The following is a 26,931-nucleotide window of genomic DNA, read 5'->3' as shown; positions in this document are numbered from 1 at the left end:
TTGTGCAACTGCACCCAGGTGTGGGTTTGCTTCAGAGCCCAGGGTGAGTAAAAACACGTGGGTATAACTCCACACCACATCCCTGATGGGGACAAGAGCGTGTCTGCTCATGTTGAAATGAGAGGGACATTTTCTTCAGAAAGAGCAGAGCTTGCTGCTTCTACGACCAGCCTGCATATGGCCCATTGCCTGCGTGCAGCTCCCTGAGCTACTGGCTGTTGTTCCCACAGCCCAGGCACACACATCTACTACAAATTCTTCTTTTCCTACAGGTTTGGAGGTTCTATGGGCATGGATGTGTTACAGGTGGAGCAGCGAAGGCAGACTGAGAGCTGGGAGAAGGCCAAGTTGCTGACAGGTGTCTGTAGGGGCCCAGAGGTACGTGGAGGAGTGGCAGCGGGGATAAAAAGGGAAAATAAAAGGCTCAGAGACTTGCATTAAACCAAGAAAAACAAGATTGGAGCACTGCTATGTGGAGGAAAGAACATGACTTTATTAAAAAAAAATAACAATAATAATTTAGCTCAAATACAAAGAAGATTGCCAAGGGCTGACAGAAGCAGGAAGAACGATATTTACCCACAGAACTTTAAACAGACCAATTTCATTCTGTTTGGAACAATACTTCCAGTGCCCTTCCCTGCCCACAGCTCTGCTCAGGTCCTCACCTGCATGAAGGAATCCTGGCTCTCGGGGCTCCCGGTAACAAGCCAGAGGAGAAACAGAACCAACCTAAAACCAAATGCTATTCCTACCTCCAGAGTTACCACAGAGATGCAGAAAGAGAGAAGAGCAACACCAGCCTCTAAAACAATGTGCAATAAGAAGGGAACAGCTCACACTCCTCCCTGGAAGTCTCCCTACCCATGCCCCACTCCCAGCGTCCTGGCCAAGTACTTCCACCCATGCCTGAATTCACATCCCCGCCCACTGATGCAGTACACAGAGGTGTGCACATCGGCCTTTGCAATAGTCCTCCCTCCCCCCGGCTCTTCTCATCCAGACCCGCTCATCTCTTGCCTCTCTCTGTGCCTGCGTGCCGTACATTTCTTGGCACGGCAGCAGCTCATTTCGCAGTGAAGGGATGTGCCCTAGAACACACTGAGCTGCTATTGAGATTTCTTCTGTTCTGTGAAGTGGCCTTTCACACAATTGCCATTCTGGTACACAGGGCTGGATGCCTTCCTCCTGCACCACACCACAGACTTGTAGAGGATAAATCCCATGCCGGCCAGGCACAGTAGGAGGAGAGCCAAGATGTCCAGGCAGAAGTACTCATATAAGGAGAGGTCGTAGACAGCGGGGCGCAGGTACGGTGCTCCATCATGACGGAGGATGTACTCCAGCCAGTACACTGTCCTGTTGAGAGCGTGCATCGGTGTGTCCAGATGCAGAGCAGAGATGAGCTTAGCTGCTTTTCTGTAGCTGCAAGGGAAGAAGACAAGAAATTATTGTTCTCATGGGGGCGTCAAAGCTAAGTGGCCTAATCCATCCAGGGGTGCCTTCAATGTGCAGGTGATTCCTTGGGCCAGAGGCACATTTCCTTCATGATTTTCTTTCTATCTGCTGTGAAAGCCAGTCTGATGGCAGAGAGTATGTTACATGTTAGCACGGCTCCCTCAGTTCAAGTCCCTCAGTAGGAGGGCTGCTCAGTGGCTGCAAGCAGATCACTGCTGTCTGTGGACAGCCTGTGCCAGTATACCTCATCCAGCACCAGTCACATTGGGTGACCAGCCAAATCCTTCAGCCTGCCAACTGCTTGCACCCTAGCTACTTACTCTGAGGTCAGTAGTAGAAGGCTCCTAACGGCTGATTTAAAAAATAATACTCATTAAAGCTCTTGGATGGCACTTTAACCACTATTTGCATCTGCTGTACTAGACAGTGGGGGCACCGTGTCATAGTGCTGCAGCAAATCTCAGGAAGGCACCAGCCCCTGCACACAATGATGAGCTCGATGCACCTGAACACCTTACCTGGGGTCAGCGATAACTGTGACAACAGCCTGGTAAAGCTCCTCTTCTGTCACACTCTTCCAGTCCATGAGGATACCCATGCCCTTTGCCTGCACTCTGGTCATGATGTCAAACTGATCCCCATAGAATGGGAACCCCACCACTGGCACACCGTGATAAATGGCCTCAAATATCCCATTCATCCCACAGTGGCTCACGAAGGCTTTCACATTGGGATGGCCTGCAGGCAGAGAAACAGCAGCAGGTCAGTGCCTTCTGCACTGAAACAGGGCTATTGGTGGCTTGCTCATTACATGCAGTCTGTGTGTGCTTAGTGAAAGCCAAGCATGCTGAGCAGAGAGACTGAACATTAATCTTGGCAGCCCAAAACTTGCTGGACAGAGCCAAGAGAAAGTGGGAGATATGGGCTGAGATACAGCTTCAAAACAGGTGTGAGATGAAGATAATGTCATTTACAGATGATACACGCAAGAAGTGAGAGATTTTGACCTATACAGATGCTTTTTCCTTGTACAACACACACACACAGCCTTGCTTTACCTAGCAGGTCATTTTGGGGCAGCCAGTCCATCATCAGCGTGTTCTCACCCAGGTTTCTTGGCTTCTGTCCGAAATATCTGTAGGGTGAGATCAAGAACAAGATGGGAAAAGAAAGGCATACAGGCAATTACAAATTCAGTCGGATTAAGAGAGGGAAAGGAAACAGTGATTTTCATCCAACCAGAGTTAAAAGGGATCCCTTTCCCTCCTTACCTCCACACCACCCGCTGCGGGAGGCGGGCGAATGCACCAGCCATCTTCTCCACCAGGTCACTGGGAAGAGCTCGGATTCCAATGCCAAAGGAGACAACAACAACACCTGCATCTGCTGCTTCCACCCAGAGACGCAGATCCTGTGGGTAAAACACACACAGACACCTTGAAATCTTGTTGGAGAAAGGCCCTCCCCCCTGCTGCATCTGCCAGAAGAGAACAGCCTATGGAAAAGGTGAAGCCAAATCCATCTCTTTTTAAGTGGGAGAAGCAAGGAAACTAGGAGAGATCAGCCAGTACAACTGCTGTGAAGCAAATAAAGCATTCCCCTTCACATTGAGCTGGGAACCTCTCACTATGGATTCTGTCTGCCTTCAAGTTCCCCACATAGCAGTTCACCGTCAGAAGCATTTTAGAGAAGTCTCTCAAAATGTCTTTGAATATGAATACTTTCTTGAAACAAACAAACAACGTGTTGTCTAAGAAGATGAAGGGCAAAAATAAACACAAAAACTCATCCTGTTTTTAAGGAGAAAATAGAGTGATTAAACCAGAATATTTTACTAGTAGTAACCTATCCTAGGTACATAGGAGTTACAAAGCACATCTTAGTGTTACTCTCTGGGGATGTTTGCCCTTTCTCAGGCACTTGAGGGGACTTGAGCCTTTCTTTGCAGTAGAGCTAAAAGAGTCCTAAACCTCTCCAGCAGCCAAGAATCACAATGATTTCAAAACGGGGTTTTGGCTTCTTACTTCTCTTGAATCCCGTGTTTCCTTTCGAGCAATACAACTGCTAGAACTGTTAAGGAAGAGGAAGTACTGGCTTGGCTTTGCTGGATAGCACTTCAATGACTCACAAGGCAGAGGATTACACTATCCATTGTAGTTATGCCTTCACATCTGGCTTTCAGAAATAGCATTGAAGTTGCTAAGGGAAGTGTGGCTGACCACCAAAGATTCTTAACTCTCAAATACATATCTATATTTCATCGTGCCCTAATTAAAGGAACTCTCTACTGTGATGTTTCAGATGAGGAAACAAATCCTTTAATTACATAACCCTGCTCCTACAGAGATGGGAAATTCCTTAAGCTACACCTAGACCTACCGAGGGCCTCTTTCCTGTTGCCGTCCCATAAACTGGGCACTGACCAGCCCACCTGCCTGCTGCCATGACAGCTGCCACCTGCCACCAGACTCCAGACCTATCTCCACCACTCTTCCCTTGGGTGCCTTGGGCTCTGGAAGCCATGAAGCACATGAGTAATGCCACAGCAAACAACTCCCTACTTTATAAGGCAGGCGTGTATGCGTCCAGGTTGGACCAAGCTAGTGTTTTGCAAGATGTGCAAGGCAGTCACTCTCTGTCATAGCTTTTGGAGCATCCTACACAAATTGCATTACCTGCATGCTGTGTTATGTGCAAAAGGGTAATATGCAGGCATACTTATCTGGGGGACTCCTGATTCAAAGCACCTAATCTCACTTCTTCCTTCTAACTTCAAAAAAGAGAATCCACAGTCACAACCTAAAGCTGCCATCAGAGACCTTTACAGGCATTTAATCAGGTGAAACTTGAATCTTATCTCTATTTCAGTCTATTAGTTGGGACGGCAGGACAACACAACTGTCTCAGTGCCATTATCCAAGCCTATTTCCCCACACTGTTTGTAAAAGTGGTAAAGCAATGAGAGGAATGGGAGACAGGTCCTGCTCCATTCCAATGCTGTCTTCATTTGGAGGCTTTATGGGCTTGTCCTTCTTAATTTATTACTGGGGATAGAGAGGTACAGATCAGGGAAAGCCTCTGGGATGCCTGGAGAGTTTTCCTTTGGGCTGGCACTTATGAAAGAGAGAACAATATATCTTGGTTTTGTATACTTTGGGACTCCACAGTGAATTTTATAAGAAAATAAACACAGCTCTCCCTTATTTGTTCTTAAGGCTACATGCTTGTAGGCAGAAATACCCTGTGAGAAACTGGATTAAGTAAGAAATTCAGGATTAATTCAAGGCAGCAGTGAAGCAACGAAGACTGACTGTTCTTCCTACTTCCTCTTAAAATGCAGGAACAATTTACTTGTCAACTACTCCCAAAGACAACAGTGCCATTACAGGACACATCATTTTACATTGACAACGTAGTTGACTCCCACTTCAGAGAAGACAACTCTGTACCTTTCCTGCAGACCCACAGTCCTCAGTGCTCCCAATCTCCTTACTGCACACTGGCACCAAAACAGCCTCACAGCACTTATATAGCTCTACAGAAGATTTGCACCAGGTATCTCCCCAGGATTTAGGCAACCGTGGCTCAAACTTTTCCCTCACTTACCACTGGAAGAGGCTTTGCAGGCTCAGCAAGGATGCCTCCTGTGAAAATGACATGGGGGAGGGTTGGCCGGGGAAAATCCAGCACCACATCGTTACAGAGGAAGAAGAGGCTTGATCCATGGACAAGGTCTAGCATGGATATCTTGGGCTCCACGCCATGCTTATCCATGAGATGTTCAAACTTGGGCAGGATAACCAGTTTTGTGGCCACACGAGTGATCATGTAGACCAGGAGATTCCAAGTCCTGCCAAAGAAGCTCATCCTGTCAGTCATCAGGGAGTTGAACTCGGGGACATAAGCAATGGGCGAAGTGGCACCAATCTCTGCTGGAAACCAGAAGCCAGTGGAGATCACAGCGTATTTGACACCAAGGATGTGAGCCAGGATAAAGCCACACATCTCATTGGGATCCACCAGCAGCAGGTCAAAGTGCTCATGCCGCAGTTTCTGCAGGAGGGTAGAGTTTCCCAGCACAAGGTCACAGTTTTCCAGGTACTTCTCCAAAAAGGAGAACATCTCCAGAGAAGTCATCTTCCCTTGGAAGACACGCTTTATCTTCTCCTGCACCCACGCATCTGCGCTCTGCTTGCTGAAGATGCCCCAGTACCTCTGCACACGGAAGGCAGGCAGTTGGGCTTCCAAATCCCTTGCCTCATGGAGCAGCAGCACGGGGTCATGGCCCCGCTCAGTCAGTGCCTCTGCCACACGCATGAAGACTCGCAAGTGGCTGTCGAAGACGATGGTGGGCATGATCAGCACCTTGGCACAGCAGCACGGCTCCAGGCTGAACGCAGCCACTATGAAGAGAAGAGCAGCAGGGCACGGTAATACCTTCATCTTCTTTACTGCAAGAAGAGACATGTGCCATTTATATAGTACAAAATGCTCAGTGACACACTTGGACAGTTAACAACTGAGACTGCAGCTGCAATCCAGAGACTCATGAGGTGGGAGAAGGGAGCAGTGAGGAGTTCTGTAAAGGGAGGAGAAAGGAAAGAAAGCACAAAATAAAACCAACAAAACTGTCAGATACTGGGATGTACAAGTTGTGTTTTCCAGAAATTCAGAGCCTCTTCTCTGTGCTGGTCTGCTCCTCAGGCTCAAGAACAGGTGGGCTGACTGCGGAGAGCAGCAGAGGGGCCCTGCTGGGTTACAGTACCAGCTGGGGCACCTGCTGCTCCATCCCCATTTATCACTACAGGATCAGCACAGCTGGATTTTACTTCTATTTCTGCCTGCCTCTGAGCCTTCAGTAGCCATACATGCTCGCTGGGAGGCTCACAGAGCCCAGCCAGACAGCACATTCTTCCTTTAGCATTGCAAACCATCATGCTCGGTGCAGAAAGGGCAGGAGAGAGCCCACACCTTGGCAGAACTGAGGGAGAAACCTCAACCTCAGGGAGTGCAGGAGGGGTCTGGGTGGAAAGCTGCCCCCTCCCCAATAATGGATCAGCCTTGAAGATCAGTGGAAAGGGCTGGAAAAGTGAAGCAGATGCTGGGATATCCATGCAGTGGGAGAGAGCAACCCCAGAGACAATGTGCAACACCCAGGGCACACTGACGCCCCTTAGTCACACTCCTACAGCTGTCACTCCATTTGCAGTTTAGTGAAACACACAGTGTTTCTCTTGTGTAAGGGTTGTTGCTACATCACTGGAAGCGAACGCGCCTCACCCACACCTCATATTATTTTGGGAGAAGAATTACATGATAATTATTTGGGAACAGTCAGAAGCAGAGCCATGTCCTGAGGACCCAGTTCAGACTTGCTGGGAAGGGGGTGGAGAAGGAGCTACAGCAGGAACAGCTGTGAGTGGATGTAGGATGGCCCCACACACTAAGCCTCAAAGGGACTACGGGGATGTGGTGAAGCAAAATGTGAACCAAGAGAAGCACCATAAGAAAAACATCCCATCCCTCTGCCAGCAGGAGCAGACCACGCACCGTTCTGCATGGTCTGTGCCCAGAGAGGCACCTGCAGGCACTGGTGCAGCCCAGCCCTCTGGCTGCACAAGCACAACTCCCACAGCCTCCGCTGGGCTGAGAACAAATGGCCTTCAACAAGAAACCACCAAACTGTGAGGCACCGGAGTGCAATCCTGCTGGGGGTGGATTCTCTGCTTCTGTGATCTGGAAGTGTTGGGCAAGGGGCTGAATACTGTGAGAAATAACAATGGAAAGAAAGGGAAAGGTTTGTAAGGAGTCAAAATACATCCTTCCCTTTGCATTTCAAATGCTCAGCAAAACATTAATGGAATGTATTATCAGTGTAACTGGAGCAACCAACAGCCACAGCTCTAAAGACAGATGATTCTTTTTTGGGTACTGCATATTGGGCTGAAGCACTAAAACCTTCAGCAGCAAGCAGCCCAGGCAGATGCCCACTCAGAAAAGGCAATGAGCGAAGACCCCATAGCAAGAAAGTTGTGCTGTACACCTCTCCTTCCCCTCCAGTATTATGTATTGCCTGGCTCCTGCAGGACTGGGAAACCCAAATGCATGGGGCTCCATTATTTCCTCCTCTGCTTTTTAGCCTCCACCTCACTCCTGCCAACAGTATGAAGTATTTTTCCCTGTAAATTTCTCAGGAATTAACAAAGCACCAACAGGCATCTTCACCTGAGTGCTCTAAACCCCTAGAACAGGAAACCAAAGTTTGCCTCATCTGCTGGGTGTAGTCCAGAGAAAACAGCACTGTCTGCTACCACCAGGCTGATGGCAGCCACTCTCTTGTGTCTAGTGGATGAAAACACAAGTCCCATGCAGGCAGGCGGCTTAGAGCAGCACAGCTGCTGCAGGACAGCACTGTGTTACCAGTGGGAGCTGCCCTGGGAAATCTCTGGTGGAAACCTAGAAGATACAGTGCTGGATAAAGTCTTGTGTTGATTTTATAATGCAGAGTAAGCAGTGCGCAAAGGGTCTGCTCAGACCGGTGAACCTTCCTGGCATTTCCCATTTGACATCCTCACAGCAACCACAAGAAGTACCAAGAGTTAGCAAAGCCCACATCTCCCAAAGATCAGAGTGAGAATCACACCAGCAACCGAGCTAACATCAGAGCAACCAATGCCTTGCATCACTTCCACACAACAGCATCAGAAGTGCTCCGTTCATCCTTATCCATTTTGGACAGAGTGATGCAGTCCTGAATTAGGTTTGAACTTGTAGGACCTGGGGCCATCTCCAACAGCATTCCTGGGTCATCAGGGTGGTACAGAGGAAGCTGTGCAGGCACAGTGGGGATCTGTGAGCCAGCAGCACGTTGGCAGCCTGTAGCTCACAACGGGGAACCTCAGCACCAAACAGAACAGATGATCCTTAACAACCAGCAGGATAAATTAAAGTCTGTATGTTGGTTTGTCAGGGCATCTGAAAACACACAGCTTCAAGAACTCAGGCTATCCAGTGTTGCCCAACACTACACCTTTGCTTTCCCTCTGACCATATGCTAAACCTGTTCACATGTCTGGATGTGTTCTCCTACTCCATATGCACAGACTTCCCAGCTTCCTCCTGGCAGGGTTGGAGATGCTCTGTAGCACTGTGTGCTGCACCATCAGGCTTACAAGAAGGCTCCCCTCTTGTTTGAATCGTGGTTGCAAAACATAGTAGAAGCAGCTGAGATTAGGCTCTTTGAGAGCATTGGGGACAGCCAGACAGAGCACTTCCCGAACGTTCACGTGAACCACAGACCTTACGAGCACACATAACAACTCTGTGCACACTTTGGGCTAAAAGCAGGTTGTAGGATGCTCAGGTTGAACAGGTTCCCAAGGTTGCAGAGGGAAGCAGAGGGACAGGAGAGCAGAGATCTTCGGAGGAGAGGTCAAAGGGATGGGAGGAGTGAGAGCCTCCACAGTGCAGCTCTGTCATTTCAGCTCCTTGCTGCTTAGGAGCGCCACATTAAAGGAAGAAGTCATTAGGCATCCCAAGAGGTTGTGCAACCTGTGTAGGGAGCACCTGGGACTGATAAAGCCCTGCCAGACGAGTCGGGCCACGTTTAGCAGAATTACAGAGGCAGAGAAGTTGGAGATAAGACTCATAAGACTCATCTTCTGTAAAATCATTGACGCCTTCACGTAAAGAGAAAAATAAAATAAAAAAATCAAACCCAAAAAAGCACACACAGAAAGCCTACTTGGCTCTGAGGACGCAGCAGGAATGGAATGGAACCTAACCGAGCTGCCACAAGGGCTGGACTGGAGGAGGAGGGGAGGGAGGTTGCGCCTGAGATGCGGTTTCCGAGAGGAAGATGCAGTGAGCAGCACTGGGGCTCAAGCGTCAAGGTACCGAGCTAGTCCCGAACCGCACAGCGAGGCGGGCGCCCGGCTCGTGCCATCCCGCAGCCCCGTGAAGCCGGCGGGGCTCCCGCAGCGCCCCATCCCTCCCTCCCACCTCGAGCGCAGCGCAGCGCCGCCCCCCGATGCTCTCTCCTCGCATCTCCCCCCGGCCCGGAACCCACCTGCAGAGCCGCGGCCCGAGCGGCACAGTGGAAGTAAGGGAGCGGCCGGCGCCCGCCCGCCTTCCCCTTTCATGCCGGCCGGCGGAGGGCGCGGGCGGGGCGGCCCCAGCCTCAGCCCCGGCCCGGCCCCAACCCCCGGGCTGCTCCGCTCCGACACGCCCCGGCCCCTCCAGGTTGGGCGTGGGGAGCGACGGGAGAGCCGCCCCCACGGGTGGGCACAGCCGGAGTGCGGGGACGGGGCGGCGCGGGGGTTCCGCACGCGGGGCCGGGAGCCCTGTCCGGGTTGGGACGGGGTGAGGATGGTGGCTGTGCGGCACGGCTCCCGTACCGGCACCGCACGCCCCGAGGAGGACCGTCCTGTCTGTCCTGTTCAGCGTTAATCGCGGCTCCACCGAAGCACCTCGTGGGAAGCGGGCTAACCCCGGGTCGGCGGCAGAGCAGAGATGTAGGCTGAGCCTGCCCTGCAGCAGCCAGAAGCAGTCTCTCCTTAGGAGTGCTGCAAAGCGCTGCCCGGCCCGGTGCTCTCCTGCAGCGGTGCCCGTGACATTCTGTGAGTGCTGCTGAGAACACGGGCAGCATCACCCCGCCGCCTCCTACAGCACGTCCGAGATGGAGGACAGTGGCTCCACTAACACGGACATCGTTACGGACTGACTGATAGATGGCATTAATCACAGCATGACAACCGGCAATTCTGCTCTCCCGGCCTTCCCTGGAGGCACAGCACGAGGGGAAAACCAGCGCTGCAGCACAAGACCTCCAGCAGGCCCTGCTCTTCTGGGTGTTCCCTTACCCTGTGCAGGCTGTCACTGAGCAGGAAGGCATCAAAGGGAACACAAATTAGACCTGTAATAGGTATCCACGTTTTCCGGTCTTGCCTATGGATTCTTACTCCCACAAGTTGGTGCTATGTAACTTAGAATACTAAACACCATAAGGTTAATCTAGCAGCAGCACACAGAGAGCTGGTGCAAAAGGGGTCTCAAGAAGTCTCAGCTTGTCTTACCATCAGAAAACAACCTTCTGTTCTCTGTCCTCTCCAAGCTTGCTGCAGCAGCACCCAGTAGCCAGCTATGCAGGCACCAGTCCCTTCTGCAGGCCTGTTACATCCCCAACTCCAGCCACAAGCACTGGGTGCAAACAGATGCAGTCAGCCCTAGTGCTGCAGCTTTGAGACAGAGCACCCAACCCCTCCCACATCCCACCAGCTACCCCACCACCAAATGCACACAGATTACAAAGGCAGCAATCTTTATTTTCAGAGACACTCGAGTGCCCACACATAAAATACCCCAAGCACAACAGATTTTAAAAAGTTTCTTTCAAGTTACTAAGCGAGAGCTCAAAGAGGGCAAATGACAAATAAAAAGGACAAACTATAAGCAAGGTTTTGTTCACATTCCTAGCACAGGTAAAAACTTTTCTCACCTTCCTTTGGCCTCCGATGTTGAATGCTGTGATAGCTGTGCCCCTCCCGGGCCCCTCTGCACAGCTGCCTAGGATCCAGCACCCAGCCCGATTGTGCAAGCCCAAGGGGAAGTCCTGAAAATGCTCATGGAAACAAGTTGCAGCATCTGCACACGGGGTTGGCTCATCAGTTGCAAGCCGTGCTGAATTATGAGACATTGCTTTACACACCACTGTGGCTTCCTGCAGCAACAGAGCTTTCCTCACTGGCAAACCCCCTGGGAGGGCATGGAAACAGCCTCTGAGGTGCAGAGGTGTCATGGCATGGGGTGAGGAGATCTCACAGCCCACTGCCTCTTTTCCCACAGATGTTCTACGCTGTTCAACCCACACTGGCTATGTGCTCAGCATACCGCTCCATAGGTTAAAATTAACTTAATCCACCTAATGGAGGGACAGGGAGATCCTGCAACAGCAGCAAGCCTTCAGACCATCTCAGTTGCTTAAAAAATCTCATTTTCTGCTGCAATTACTGAACTTGAGACTCCACTCACACTACACAACTTGTGGTGCAACACAGCACCAAACCATATGCAATAAGGTGATGGGAAACCAGCATTTTGCTTCTTCAGAGGGACTTTACAAGTAGAAAAAAAGCTGAAAGAGAGCAAATGATTTAACCCAAGGCAATTTAAGGCATTAATGTTACATTCATCTCATTTATGATCAACCTGTGTGGCACATTGCTGAGTAAGCACAAACTGGCACGTTATATGCTCAGAGAGAACAGAGTGGTGTCATGCTGCAGTCAAAGCTTCTGGGGAAAAAAAGCAACACAACCAAATGACAGCAAAAAGCAGAGCTAGGTAAAAAAAAGCTAAACAAATAAAATAAAACCCACTTTCTCTTCTTCCTTAAGCATTCCTGCTGAGCCAAAGACATTTCTTCCAGCATGACACCAGAAACTGTTGACTGCACAGAGGCTACCTCCACTCCCTGGCTACATTCCCAATGTAAGCCTTACCAAAAGTGCCACAGTAATAGAATAAAGACCTCGGCCAACTCATAACTCCAAGCCATTTGATTCCTCAGCTACTGAGATGAACTTAGTCTCCTCCTTTAGCTACTCTGGCCAGTACCCTCAATAGGAATCAAGGGAAGAGGAAGGTGAGAATTTATTGCAGCATGAAGCAATCAGAAAATAAAAACCTGGACACACTGCAACTGTGAATTTGAAATGTCAGATATGGGTGGGGATTACAGCCACAGGGTTCAAACGGGCTGTTGCTCTTAGTGTAATCAGCTAAAGACAAGTCACAGTACTTGCAGATTCACAAGTATCCAAGTTAAACAAGCTGAAAAGAAACAATGGGTTAAGTTAAAGAGAGATAAATTCTCCCTTTCACTAGATGATGGGAAACTAGAACAGAACCAAAAAAAAAAAATTACTGTAAGTCTTTTAAAATAAGACTAGAAAATTTAAGTCTCAGAGGTCACCCTAGTGGTGTTTAACACCAGCTCAAGGATGGTTTCATATCAGGGGCCTAAACCAATATTAGATAGAAATGAAGGAGGGAATCGTCCAACCATTCTCCCACACCCCCACAATGAAGCTGCCTGCCCCACAGGGGGCTGTGGAAAGTTGCATTCCAGGACGGTTTCTTGTCCATAAAATCCATGTGCCCAACCAAGTGATTCTGGTGAGCAGACGGTACATAAATCTTCCACGGTAACATTCTCATTCGCTTTCAAACTTGATGGAATTTACTTGGGTTGATATAGTGCCTCCACAGTAGCTGCCTCGTTTTTTCTTTGTCTTCTCATGGCGAAAAGATTTGCCCTTAGTGAATTTCAGGATATTGTTAGCCTTCTCGCCCCAGTCACCAGCTGCTCCTTTCTGTGAGGGATGAACAGGGAGAGGAAGAAAAAAATTCATATTGATATCCAAGAGAGTTGAAGCAACACTTTGCCCTCCATCCTGCCCAGTAAGTGCCAGTCCAGGAATACTGGAGCCGGCAATACCCTCTCACGCTCCTCCAAGTGCTCGTGCGCCTCCTAACAGCACCTCCTGGTGGAAGAAGTTCCCACCACACGACTGCCCAAAAAGTCTGCTCTGAAGACCTCTATTCACATGAGACAAGCATTCCTACTCTGAGCACCCCCTAACCATACCTTTGCATCAAATGAGTTATCTGCAACACGGGCATCCACCTCAATTTCTTCTTCTCTTACACGTCGGAAAGGAGAAGCTGCCTGTTAAAAAAAAAAAAATAGATGCACTAAGCATGTACTAGCACGTGATCTTCCCTTAGGGATAACCTCCTTCTCAATTTGTCCCTGTATGGGTCACCTAAAACCTTAATTTCCCAGATCTCTTATACTTTCCATTCTTCAGATCAGGTAGCACAGGGATGCTCCTGCACAAGCACATCCAATCAGCCTTTGCCAGAACAACATTATGTGCATTAACCAGGGTTCTCCAGTCAAGACTCAAGTGCATAAGGAAGGGGCAAAAATACAAGGAATTCCTATGGCTCAAGGCAAATGAAAAAATAAATCCCAGAAAAGAATCCTATTATTTTAGCATGCAAAGATGCCTCTCCTTGCCAATCAGCAGCTTGCTCTCACTCACCCGTTTCACCTTCGGAACCGTATGTGGTGTTTTAGGTTTGTTCTTTGCCTTTTTATTGTCTGGTGTCTCTGACTCCTGAACATCTTTCTTCTGTTTCTTCTTGACTATGCCTGTAAGACGTAGAGTAGTAAAACTTCCAGTAACTGCAATGTGGGAAAAGACAGTAGCATCTACCCCCAAAACGCAGTCTTGAGACACATAAATCCCTACATTATCCCACAAAAAAAGAAGACACCAATAGCTGCCCTGAGCAGCAAGGACTTTGCCATCCTATCTATCCAAATGGGTGAACATAAGTTTTATGTAACTGAGTATCTCCACATTAATAATCATCAATGTAAATTTGAGAATACCATTTAAGAAAAGCTCCCACAGATGTTTAGTTCTGTAACACATTGACTGACAGTCCCACTTCCCAGACTGTAGGCAATACCTCCATTTGCTTTTCCTTTCTCCTCTTCAGAGCTGCTTTCACTGCTGCTACTGCTGTCATCAGCTGGTTTAGGCTTCTGGTTCTTGGCTGCTGGTGTGGATGCCTTTGCTTTCTCTGTGGAGGCAGCAGTATGAGAATTGTTTTGTGCCCCTTTCCCAGCATTTTTGGGCTTCTCCTCCTCTTCGCTGGAACTATCAGAAGAGCTACTACTGCTAGATGCAGCTGCTTTCTTCCCTGCGGTTGCTTTCGCTGCCCCTGTAGATTTACTGACTGGTTTCGCTGCTGGTTTCTTTTCTTCCTCACTGCTTGAGCTCTCGGAGTCAGAGCTGCTCTCCTTGGGTGCTGGGGTTGGTTTGGACACTGGCTTACTTGTTTTGCCCGCTAATTTAGTTGGAGGGGCTTTCTTCTTCTCCTCCTCAGAGCTGCTGGAGCTGCTATCTGAATCAGAGCTACTTTGCTCTTTCTTTGCAGTAGCCTGTGGCTTCTTTGCTGCAGGGGTTGCTGTTTTAGCTGCAGGCTTCACAGGTGTCTTCTTGTGAGAGCTATCAGAATCTAGAATGGAAACAAGAATTCAAGACTCAGCCCTATTCCTTCAACATGAAGTTAACAAACTCAGTGCTGACACAGAATGCTTCTTTAATTGATTGAAAAAACACCACAATGGGCAATCTCTATCCAACTGCCACCTCACACCCTGTCTGGAAACACAGATTTACGCAAGTACAACATACATATGGTAATTCATTTTTCTCTTATCCCTATACCTGAGCTGTCTGAGGATGAGCTGGAGTCCTTCTTTGCTTGTCCAGGCTTGGCAGCTGCTTTTGCTGGTTTGGAAGTATTCATTATCACAGGTTGTTTAGCTGGGACCTTACTCCCTGCCTTCTTCTCATCTTCGGAGCTAGAATCTGAACAAAAGAAGTGCATTCCTTCATTTAATAACCTTACATTGGGAAAAGGAAACATGAATCGAAATTTAAGCTATTTATCGATGCATGCACAAAGAAGCAGATAAATACTTGCTAAAAAGGACTTATATGAAGTATATATTATTATATATAATTATAATTGTAAGGAACTGGAAAAAAAGATTACAAATATCACCAAAAACAAACTCAAAGAGAAGAAACATTAAGAAACTAAGCAATAAAGATCAAAGAACAAGCAAGAAATTAAGAAGGGAGGAACAGTGAAGAAGCAACATGACAGGAGCTCAGTTCTCTACTTTCTATGTCAAATGTCTTTAGCAACATTCCACTAATGAGACTGGAGATGTCTGTGTATAGTTACACCTTTCAGACGGTAACCTGGAATACTATGCCTGATCTATTCCAACACCTCTGAAACCTTCACAACAGTAAACAAATCACTGTTCATTTCTGAAAAAACAGACAATAAAAACAGATAACACAGATCTCCTGACTCTCATTACAGGATCACACAGTCTAGTGCGAGCTGCCTGCAGACAGACAGGCTGATATCACCCACAACCCTACTGTAGCATTAGAGATGCTGAGATAAACAAATCAGGAGACCTTTAAACATGACAAGAAAAATGAGGTATGGTGGGCTGCATTAGAAAGCAACTTTATAATGTATGGTTAGAATTAAGCTTGGTATGGTGGTAGTAGTTTTTTCTTTTATATTTTATTTTCAAAATTTATCCCAAAGCCCATAACAGGACAACAGTGAAAAGCTTAAGATACAGACGCTCACAAGATTAACCATGAACCTTCCTGGAGAAGCACAATGCCCCAACCCTTCCCACCTGGCAGCATGGTCTCACTGTTGTGCCTCACGATCAGGATGCGCTCTGCACAGCAGGCTCTTCCTCAATTCCACAACTTGTGGAGACTGTGAAACTTCTAAGCTCGTATACTAAAGCTTTTCCACAGATACTCCACAGCAAACCAACTTAGCCAGCAAAAACATCAACAGAAAACAAAATGATTTCTTGAGTTACCTGAGTCACTGTCGGAACTGGATTCAGCCTTCTTTGCAGTCACAGATTTGTTTTTTGGGGTAACGTTTGTTTTAGCTACTGCTGCTTTGCCTGCAAGAGCAAGTCTAAAATTAATACAGGTCACATCCACATCAAAGCTTTGTCTTGAGGTCCAAACCTTTTCAAAAAGCTCCCTGTTCAGTATACCAGCAATTCAGCCAGCACTCTAGAAGCCAAGCAGGGACCTGGCCAATTCCAGCCATGGGCCTGGCTCATCCCAGTGAAACAAGATCCCTGTGACTTTTCAAACCAATGTGTGTAAATAATCCAACCTGCACAGTCATATACAGAGGTTATACACTGTGTTCTATATGGGGCAGCTTCAAATCACTCAGAAATTTCCAGGGAAGTGAATAGTAACACAGATCTGTTATACAACTTCTTCATGGGAACCAAAAGGCTGCCATAGCACTGACTACACCATGTAACATTTCTTTTGAAGCCTCCTCTGCTCACAGCATACCTGTTCCTCCCTTTGGAGGCATCTGCTCTTCCTCATCACTACTGTCTGAAGAGTCACTGCTGTCAGCCTTTTTCGCTGGAGCCTTGGCAAGGACTTTCTTTGTCTGCACAGCTTGAGGGGGTGGTACAGCACTGTACTGACCTGGAGAGAAACAGCATTCAGATGCCCGTACGATAATGCAAGCAGCATGTCTAAGATGTTATTAGAACAAATCACTTCTGCTCATTGGTTCCATTTACTCCTCTCCTATATGTACATCACCATATAATTTGAAAATTACTCCACTGCTACCCATTGCTTCTACAGTAAGTTTAGCTACTCTCTTAGGGAATACTAAAAGCACTATACTGTATTGAACAGAGACTCATTTAGTCCATCAGCTGGACCACAACTTAATAGCCCCAGACACTTCAGGGGAAGATTAGAACAGTTTAAAAACTGTAGTTACATGATAACCAAATTACAGGCAAATTAATTCCCAAATTCTGCCAGACAGGAAACCTATAATGTCCTTAGAAGGACATCTGAAGAGTGGATATGCAGAAAAGTAAATGGAGTCAGAATCTCTCCCGCTTTCCATCCCTTGCTGAGAGAAGGTCTGAATTTTAAAGCTTAGCCCCAAAAGCACACATGAAAAAAGCTGCTAGGTTTCTGGTTCGTGAAACCAGCAGCACTTAGAAGTCTGTGTGCAGCAAGATTTGCCTATGGCTGTCAGCTGTTAAGTCCTGCTGTCCCACAAGAAGTACTTTCTTGCACAGAAGCAACAGTATTTAGCACTTACCAGACTTTGGCTTTTTTTTCGCAGGTGGCTTTTCATCATCGGAACTGTCAGAAGAGTCTTCGCTACTTGAACTTTCCTTGGCAGGTTTGGTTTTCCCTGGACACGACTGCGTGGCTACAGGTTTGGGCACAGATTTCTTGGGAACAGCCTTAACAAGAGAAGGAAAGAAATACACGTTAAAAACAATATACATACTACAGAAAACTTGGGTGGACAGTTGGATGCAAATCTCTAACTACATGTATCACTTAAGAGGCTGCAAATTTTGAACATAAAGGAAGAAAAATTAATGAAGATCCTAAAGTGCAAATTCTAGGAAACACACGAGTATCATGATCTTTCTGGCCGCTCTGCTGTTATTTTCTGCTGCATAAATCCTTAACTGGGAGCTCATTGGGCTGAACAGCACAGGTAGCTAAGCACAGAGAATTCATGCAAAAATGAACATACAAGGGATGCTACAATATGGTCAAGATATAAGGAGACGCTTTCCTGTATCATAGAATCACAAGGTTGGAAAGGACCTACAAGATCATCTATAGTCCAACTGTCCTCCCATTGCAGTAGCCACAACAAACCACTAAACCACTGCAGAAGTAGCAGAGGAAAGTCAGGGCATGGACAGGACATGTTAGGTCATGTTCCGTTTGGAACATCACACAGTGGGTGGCAAGGATGTGGCACAGACTGTCCAGAGAAGCTGTGAATACCCCATCCCTGAAGGTGTTCAAAGCCAGATTGGATGTGATCCTGGACAGCCTGATCTGGTGGGTGGCAACTAAACCACAACATGAGGCTTGGAGCTTGATGAACCTTAGGGTCCCTTCAAGCCTAAGCCGTTCTTATGATTCTACGGCATAATACTACCATAAAAAAGAAAAACTGCTTAAGAGCCATAAATACTTTACTCAGCTTCCATGCAGCCTGTGCCCTACTCTATCTGTTTCACAGTCCCAGAAAGACAGAGATACATCCAATCTTACTACAGTACTACAGCATCTAAAAACTCTTGCAAAGTCCAATTTACCTTTTTCGGTGCAGCCTTTTTCTCATCAGAATCTTCACTACTGCTGCTGCTACTGCTGCTGCTTGGTGCTTTCCCGTTGACCACTTTGGTGGTTGCTTGAGCAGCTTTATTTCCTTTAGGGAAAAGTGAAAAGTAGTACTAGAAAATACACTCATTCAGCATAAAGTACCATAGAGAGAAAAACACGGCAAAAGATAATGAGGAACCATTATGGTAAGTACTGTAAACTTTCTGTTTTTACTCTTCTTCAAGCGTAGGGATGATTTTCAGTAAGATGTCTGCCCTAACTTATTAAGGGTTCCCTAACTTATTAATAGTTCTGTGAACAAAGAGTAAGCACTGTTAACTTACTCCAGCTCTGCATTTTATGGGAAGACATTGATAAAAGCACAACATAAGCAACTAAGGTTGCTGACTGCAGTTACTTATGCAAATAATACAGCCTTTATGACTTGATGTTTCATTTATGACATGATGTTTCATTTACAATCAGTTCTACACACACTCCATGTTGAAAGTAGACTGCCCTAGAATACAAATGGCAGAGACAATAGATTTGCAGACTTCATTAACATGTATGCCTCACTCCTCTAGACTTTTGTGCATGCAGACTCACAATACCCAATCAAGGAGATACCTGCTTTAGGTGTCGCTGCTTTTGGTGGCTGTTTCTTTGGTGCTTCTTCATCTGAGCTGCTTGAGTCAGAGCTGGAGCTCTCCGCTTTCTTCTGAGGCTGGATTTTGGTTACAGCTGGCTTCGCTGCAGGTTTTGTGCCTTTCTAAATGAAAGGAAGAAAACTGAGTAGCCCTCGTAGCAAAGAAAAGGAGGCTAATAAGTGGAACATGTACAGGAAGTTGCAACAGTTGGAAACCTCACAGCCTAACAGCTAGTGTTTAAAAATCTCTGAATAATGGTTTTGCTTCCAGTTTTGCTCTGGGAAGCCTCACAGAAGCACACAGGACATGTTCTTTACTCTTCAGTCTCCAGTTCTTCCCCTTCAAAAGGAGGGGGATCTGGGACTTCTCTTTGGGGATCAGACTAGTTCAAAGACTGAAAAAACTGATGAGGAAACCCTGGTTTGCCTCTTCAAGCGCAACACTGTTTTTCCTCCCTCTACTTTTCAAGACCATGGCAGTAGTGAATAAAGAGGAAATTATCTATTTATACATGTGTATAAGCTATAAATCATCTTTCTCTTAAACAAAACAAAACAAAAAACAAAACCCAAGCACTGACTGAGAAAAGAACCAGGAGTAGACATGGATACGAAACAAATAACTGCTAGACATGAAATGAGTTTTTCAGAGGCTCCATCTAAATGGTACACTGTCTATCACATAAGCATCTTATTACATTGCATCTCCAGAAGTCCAGGTGCTTTATAGTTTGTGGAAGGCAAGCTCAGTTGCAGGGAGAATTTTGCTGGTCAAATTTGCTATCATTCATCCTTATCTAGCATGTAGTGAAGAGGCTAGAAAGGAAGGCTAACCTTTGCTGGCTTCTTCTCCTCCTCCTCTGAGTCAGAATCATCACTAGAGTCCTCGCTGCTGCTCTTTGCCTTCTTGGCAGGAAGAACTTTTGCCTTTGTTACAGCTGTTGCTTTAGCTGAAAGTAAAGGAACAAATATGTTGATTGATTAATTCATGCTTCCCATATATGTATATCCTGCATTACTATTATACTGTGTTAAAACAGTCTATTTAAGTCAGTAAAATATGTCTGAAGATCATAACACTGACCCAGGCTTCTGTTTGCCATTCACAGAGCAGAACAAGAAACCAAAACAGTTCTAGACTCATTCAGCTCTTATTACTCACATATTTAAGAGCAGACTTCTCAGCAGCAACACCCCATACAAGAAGCACTCCCACAAGATGAGATAATGTTGAAGTTGTTGATGGCACATACCTTCCAGCTTCCACAATAAACCACTGCAGACTTCCAAAGAGAATCATTCCAAAGCTGTGCTACAGATTTTAACTTGTACCTGGATAACGAGCTCACGCTTACTGGGAATGAAAGTGCATCACAAACAGAAATGGGAAGCTGCCAGGAAGAAGACTGAGGGATTGAGTGCATCCTCAGTAAGTTTGCAGATGACATCAAGCTGGAAGCGTTGATCCGCCTCAGGGTAGGAAGGCCCTACAGAGGGATCTGGATAGGCTGGATCAATGTGTTGAGGCCAGTTGTATGAGCTTCAACAAAACCAAACACCAGGTCCTGAGCACTGATTGCGACAACCCCATACTTTGCTTGGGGTTTGGGGCAGAGGGGCTGGCAAGCTGCATGGAGGAAAAGGATCTGGGGGTGCTGGCTGACAGCTGTCTGAACCGCCAAGGGCATCCTAACTTGTAATAGAAACAACACAGTCAGCAGGACTAGAAATGATAGATAGAGTGATAATAGGATGAAAGAAAATGGCTTCAAGTTGTACCAGGGGAGTTCAGGTTGGATATTAAGAAGAACTTATCTGAAAGAGTGGCAATACACCAGCACGGGCTGCCCAGAGAGATGCTTAACAAACGCAGAGATGTGGCACTGAGGGACGTGGTTAGTGGCTGTGCTGGGCTGATGGGCAGATGATTTTAGGGATCTTAGGGATCTCTCCCAGCTTTTATGATTCTGCATTTCTCAGACCAGGACGTGGCCGTGCTCTGTCAGCAGCACCAGCCGTACCCAGAGCAGGGCCAGGCCGCCAACCCAACGCTGCACTTTCCCCCCATCTCACCCGGCTTCTTGGCAGGCGGGGCCTCCTCCTCCTCCTCCTCGCTGGAGCTCTCGCTGCTGCTGGTGGCCGCCGTGCGCTTCGCCTGCGGCCCGTTGGGCACGAGCTTCCTTTTCCTGGCGGCAGGAGACCTGCATGGAGACAGAGGGACGGAGCTGCAGGGCACAGCCCCGAGCTGAGCCCAGCTCCGTGCGGGCAGCGCTCACCTCACCCAGTAGCTGAAGATGTCCAGCAGCGAGGCGGCGTTGGGGTCCTGCTCCTTCTGCGGGGACACACGGACACGTGTTAGCCGCAAGCATGGGGCCATCCCGCTCCATATCCCGCCCCCCGCCCCGGCCCAGCCCCGCTCACCGCCGCCGCCTCCTTGGCGAAGGCTCTGGCGGCGCCCTCGAAGCGGTTCTCGCGCAGGAAGGCGAGCACGAACGGGAACAGGTCGCTGGGCACGGCCCGCCGCTCCGCCATGCTGCGCCGACACGTGCCGCCCGAGCGCCTGCGCACCGCCGCCATGACGTAACGACGTCCGTACGTCTGTGCGTGCGTGCTTGCGTGCCGCGCGGCGCCTCCGCCTCTGAGGGAATGGCGCCATGTTGGAGAGGGGAGGGAGGGTCTGTAATGCTGCCAGATGGAAGGTGTCTGTGCAGTTAAATCCGACAAAAACAACAAACAAAAAGTCTATGTATGTTGAATGCCGAGGCCAGAGCTTAAAGTGGTGTCTGGGACTTGAGTGTGGTGTTGAAGTCACGGAAGGGAATAGCTGTGGCTCTGATAAGGCGTTTCATTCAGCTGCTTATAGTGCTGCGGCTTTAAATGAGCTGTTCCTCTTGTTCAATAAAAGCTTTCTTGTCTGTAAGCCTCGAGGTATTTGTTGATAAATTGAAAGTCCTGTTTTGTTCCTTTTGCTTTGCACTGGGGACTTTGTTGTTGTTGTGTTGATAACAAAGCCTGCTGGGCACAAGCAAGAGAGAGCTGTTTATGAGGGTCCTGAGTTAGAGCTGCTGAATTTCAGAGCATACACATCAGATCTCACTGCATAAAAGGGAGGCGTGAAAAAACATTTCCTATATTACAGACGATAGGGAGTTACATTTCTATGTCTGCTTTAAGGATCCTGAGCAGAGCCTGTCCCATCTCCATACCAAACAAATCAAATTGCCCATAACATCAGCAAACTGGTGAGCAACAGCTCCAGCAATTAACCCTGCTACGTGGTCTGACCTCTGTGGGCAATTGTGTGGGACAGATGTTAGAGCAAGGAAAAGCAAGTGACACACCTTCCTGTCAAGTGCTGCTTTAGTCAGTGCTGTATTGGAAATGTGGTGGCGGGCAAAAGAGGAATCCTAGGACTGGAAGCAAAGGGTCATTGGGTTATCAGCCATAGGGGAAATGGAGGGAATAACAGAAAACGTGATGAATTTTCCACCCTTGCTCTGGAAGTCCGTGGCAAAATGGTTTTTATACTGTAGGGTGGGTTAAGTAGTGCTGTTCCTGTGTGGAAGGTGCAGATCACGCTGATTTCTAATGAAGAACAGGCTCAGCAAGGCTCAGCTTTAGCTTGAATTGAAGTAATGAAATCTGTTTTCCTTTGCACAAGCTGCTGTGCATGGAGCTGCAGCCTTAAATGAAGACAGAAAGCCTGACTTGCAGAGAGACGACCTGGCTCTTCCTCAGTAGCACAATGAGGCCCTTCTTTTGCTTTTTCCCAACCCACAAATTCTTTTTCCATGCACTAAAGTGAGACTGGCACTTTTTGGTTCCTAGTGTGTCTGAAGCATCCTGTTGTAATCTGGTTTTTCAGGAGGAGGTTGTTGTAAAGTGCTGAAATGGTGCACGGACAGTTACTTTGGGGAGGCACATTAATTTCATTTTACAGGCTAAAAGGATTTCCTGTGTTGTACATTGATGGAATCAAATGGCATCCCAGGTGACACTGATGTACATGGAGAAATCCCACGGATTCTCATTGAGCAAAAAGATGGCATTGTTAGCTGTCTATATGACCCTGCAAAGCTTTCAAGGGAGAAATGATGTAAAAGCTGGTTTCAAAGTGCACGTTTAAATCCTAATCTGACACCAGAGAGATGATTTTGAGAGAGATATATATATTACTTTGAGATTAAATGGATTTGCAAGAGAAATAACGGTAATCATGGAGCATATACATGTTTGTCCATCTATTTTTACTTCTATCTGTTTCTGAATATGTGAGTATTATTCCATGATATCCAAAAATTAGACCAGCTTCCATCTGGTGGACTTCTGTCCTTTATAAATGTTGGATTCTGTAGCTTCCCATTTCTCCAGCACCCAGATGGTCTTTATTCCATTGCACGTACTCAGAATTCATTTGGGCACTGGTGAATCTAAGGGCACCGAGGTATGTTCATATGTTCATCACTTGTCCTCTCTGGCTCTTACATTTTCCACCTTTCCTGTTTGACAGGTGTGACTTTAACCACTGTACCATCTCTTTGTTATTACCACTCCACGTTCACCTGCTCTCTTCCCGCTGTATCAGTCTCTTTGGTTTCCATCCCTCCTAATCCCCACTGAGCTGAAGTAGCTTTAGCTGGAAGGAGGAAGAGAGACACTGTCGAATTGTCTATTCGAGGGGATCCCGGAGAAGACATAAACGGTCGTCCTAAACGCTTGCTTTGGAACGGTAGCTCCGCAGCATTACGGCACCTGGGTTTTAAAAGCGCTGGAAAGTGAAAACGTTAGAGCGTTGTTAGAGCAGGAAGGAACGGCCGGGGCTCAGCCTGTGCCCTGTTAGCACGAGCGAAGACCTGCCGCCGTCGGGGCTGAAGCTGCGCTCGGAGCGGCCCCGGGGGCGGTGCTGCCCGTCGGGGGGCGGGCTGCGGAGCGGGGCTCCGGACGGGCCGAGGAAGTGACCGCGGGACACACGGCGCCGTGCGCTGCAACAGCCCCGGACCATGACGGCCTCCGGTAGGTGCTGCGGCAGCACGGTGGGGACCGGGGGGAAGCGGCGGGAGTCGGTCGGGAACGGCAGGGGAAGCGGCAGGTGCTGCTGCGCGGGGCGGTAGCGGAGCGCGGAGGTGCCCGTACCCGCAGGTAGGGCGGTGCTGCCGGCCGGCAGGAGGGGAAGAGGAAAGGAGAATGGCTCCGGGAGCGCTGGGGTCGCGCAGGCGGCGCTGCTCTCGCTCGGAGGCAGCTAACAGCAGGTGATGGGCACTGCAGTTTCTACCCCGCCTTGCTCCGCTTGTCTTGTAGTCGCTGGCAGAGCTGTGCTACTGAGTGTTCAGCCGAGTAACCTGGCCCTGCCGCGCACCGCCCCGGTGGTGTCCTGCGATGTTCTGTAGAGAAGGCAGCTCTTCCTAAATGTTGCTTTATTCCCCACCGTTTGCACGCTCTCTCTTTGGGGTACAAATCTGCTGCCTTTTGCCGCAGTGCCACCGGTCACAGGGTGTGCTGAGCTGCTGTCCGTCTTAGCTGACGTGTGCAGATAAAACTGCTTAAAGTACACCGGCAAACTGCAGAGGGAGATGGGGTTAACCCAAATTGTGTAAGTTCACTAGTGCCCATTCTGCAAGTTCCCCCTTTGCGGGGAAGTGTCTGCAGCCTCACTAAAAAAGGGAAAATGTGCCGTTCTCACAGAGTGAAGTAACGGCACCGTTTCACTGACGCGTATCTCCTTGTGATGTCAAATCGGCTACGCGGGACCTCTGGAGACCTGTGGGGAAACTGCTTTTGTCCTTAAAGAGAGATATAGTTTCACAGAGACTCCTAAAAGTAGAATGACTGTAAATTCACCTATCGTAATGCAAATCTCATGTGAAGAACACTCCAGCAATAGGGAAAAAATGTGTCTAGTTTGGTTCTGTTTCCTCTTGCTTGTTTGCAGCACACTGAAGTGGAAGATTTCTATTCTGGTCAATGTGAGAGGTGTCAGTAGCCTGTTAATAATTATTGCATGTGATCACTGTTGCTTTGTCATGCATTCCAGCTAAGAGGAGAACGCATTTCCTCATATGTGACTTAAATACACACACTGTAGACACCAGAATATGAAAGTCACTTGTCTCAGTGTCCCACCAGCAGCTTCTAACATCCCTTGGAAGATCGCTCATTTAAGAATTAGATTTTTAAGGCATATTGGGTTGAGTTTGATTGATATCATAAGGATGGTTTTTTTTTTTCATAGGGAATGCATCCTCCTGTATTGAGGAATCGGACGCTGTTGTTTGCTTTTATCTTCTGTATGCAGACATGCCAGAGCAAATAGATGATAATGTAGATAACAGATTGTGTATCACTTCTTCATTTTGTCAGAATTTGAGGCAGGCTTGACCTAGCAGATGAAAATTGACTTACTTGCCATGGCATTCAGTCTTCTAAGATGGTGGAAAAGATTTGTCTGTAAGTTGTTTTTACCTGTTGTTGGTCTGTGGACCCCTAGAAGGCATGGCCTGCATAGAATGGGGGTACAAAAAAGCGGCACAGAAAAGCTGTGTATTGGTAGAGATCTGGAATTTGCTTTACAAGGCAGACAAGTACAACAGAAAACTACTTACGGTCCGTGAATCAAAAAGGTTAAACATTTTGGCTTGTGAAGTGAAGCAGTGGTTGATTGAACCTATCAGATTCAGAAGTGTGAAGTGTTAAGTGGGCAGATGTGATCTTACCCAGCTCTGATCTGCTGACTTCCTGCAGTGTGCTGTAGCTATTTCACTGCTAACCAGAATCTTCCAGTGTTGCCACGAACTGTTTATTCTAACTCTGTCTATTCCAACTATTCTAAACTCAGAGATTGTCACCTCCCTACTCCTGACCATGGTCCGAAGAGGATTCATTCTCAAAGAGAGGCTGTGAAAAGCCATGATGCAGTCTAACCTTTAGGATGCTTTTATTCTCCTGACACTGACTTTCTTTTATTCTGACTGATGCAGTGTATCCTTTTTTTATTTCACATGCAGTTCAACAAGTAGGAAAAGCTTTTTATCTTGTTCTTTTTCTGTGTCGTTTAGTTTGTGGGACTTCAGCCTCACTTAGAGATCTTAAGTATTTCTGGTTTTCTAGATCATAATTTCATCAGTTTTACATAATTATATCATTATATACAGCTAAGCACCGAAGAGAGAGTTACAGCTGGAAATGAGTGCAAAGGTTGTATTTTATCATTGCAAACTGCAACAGAACTGTACTTGGATGATTTTCTATGTAATAAATAATCAATCATGCCCTGCAATATTGTTAATATTGCTGACGTTTGGTAAGCAAAAATTGTTTTCCTACTCTAAACGTAGGAATGCAATAACAAGATATTGCTCATATTCAAACAAGATTGCACTTACGTGTGAAAGATTTTTGGAGCAGTTGACTGACACAAGTCCTTCCTTGTCTTGCTAATGCACGTAATGTTCATAGCTTTCTTACTTGAACTGAAGGCTTCCTTGTGTATCTGGTAAATCAGCCTGTTGAGAGCACTGCCAAGGCATATGAGGATTGAAGGACTTGTTTAGTGTTCACATAGGATTTCCTTGTATGTACAATAGGAAGGATTTCTATTGTGCTTTGAAGTGTGCTCTGCTTGTTCTTATTGTAAATGATATATGAAGAACCTCCTCCATAAATATATTCTGTATTTCCTGTGCTACACTTTCCCCTGAGGATTGGACAGTAGTTGGTGCTGCAAAGGAAGATATTTGATCAGACAGAAATACCATAATCCAGAAAAGTGAGTCCTGTCATCTTTTATTAATTTACTTACTTAAAAAGAAGGGAGTGTTATAATTGAAAATGCATATTGATTTTCCTATCTGCTGACGTAAGCTTACTGAGCTAGCTGTTTGGGACCCACTTCCAATGTTTTTGCTTATGAACTGAGAGAATTGCCTTAGTCCTTAGCGTGGAGTCAGTAATTTAATTTTACTGTTCTCCTTTTAAAGGCCATTGGTAGTTTATCTGAAGCATGTGTAT

The 26,931-nt window shown here is 47.2% G+C and overlaps 3 protein-coding genes across 4 annotated transcripts in view; 1 reads left to right on the top strand and 2 right to left on the bottom strand.

Annotated features, from left to right (window-relative positions):
• Window positions 1–471: 471 nt before the first annotated feature.
• On the bottom strand, window positions 472–9,857 carry LOC107315928 (2-hydroxyacylsphingosine 1-beta-galactosyltransferase-like). Its single transcript, XM_015866870.3, has 6 exons — window positions 9,527–9,857; window positions 5,065–5,909; window positions 2,730–2,869; window positions 2,517–2,593; window positions 1,977–2,196; window positions 472–1,425 (listed from the first exon to the last, which is right to left on the bottom strand). The coding sequence occupies exons 1-6, from the start codon at window positions 9,597–9,599 to the stop codon at window positions 1,110–1,112; spliced, it is 1,671 nt and encodes a 556-aa protein (XP_015722356.1). The 5' UTR covers window positions 9,600–9,857; the 3' UTR covers window positions 472–1,109.
• Window positions 9,858–10,760: 903 nt separating this feature from the next.
• On the bottom strand, window positions 10,761–21,504 carry NOLC1 (nucleolar and coiled-body phosphoprotein 1). The gene is made up of 14 exons (XM_015866645.3): window positions 21,349–21,504; window positions 21,204–21,259; window positions 21,001–21,128; window positions 19,762–19,877; window positions 18,909–19,050; window positions 18,272–18,384; window positions 17,245–17,392; window positions 16,464–16,604; window positions 15,962–16,051; window positions 14,763–14,906; window positions 13,999–14,550; window positions 13,566–13,675; window positions 13,106–13,186; window positions 10,761–12,830 (listed from the first exon to the last, which is right to left on the bottom strand). The coding sequence occupies exons 1-14, from the start codon at window positions 21,502–21,504 to the stop codon at window positions 12,672–12,674; spliced, it is 2,136 nt and encodes a 711-aa protein (XP_015722131.2). The 3' UTR covers window positions 10,761–12,671.
• A 2,187-nt stretch (window positions 21,505–23,691) lies between these two features.
• Window positions 23,692–26,931, top strand: part of PIK3AP1 (phosphoinositide-3-kinase adaptor protein 1) — a 37,419-nt gene continuing 34,179 nt past the window's right edge. The window contains exon 1 of one of the 2 annotated variants that reach the window (XM_015866643.3): window positions 23,692–23,940. In XM_015866643.3, the coding sequence (XP_015722129.2) occupies window positions 23,928–23,940 (13 nt within the window). In that variant the 5' untranslated portion in view covers window positions 23,692–23,927. Of the gene's footprint in view, window positions 23,941–26,362; window positions 26,690–26,931 lie in introns of those variants that run through there. The other variant, XM_085554427.1, reaches the window with a different exon arrangement.

The sequence above is a fragment of the Coturnix japonica genome, chromosome 8, assembly GCF_054131305.1.
Source record: "Coturnix japonica strain WE chromosome 8, WE-NBRP24, whole genome shotgun sequence".
NCBI classification, from domain to species: domain Eukaryota; kingdom Metazoa; phylum Chordata; class Aves; order Galliformes; family Phasianidae; genus Coturnix; species Coturnix japonica.
Note: the sequence above shows the minus strand (reverse complement) of the source record. Positions and strands in the feature narration are given on the sequence as shown.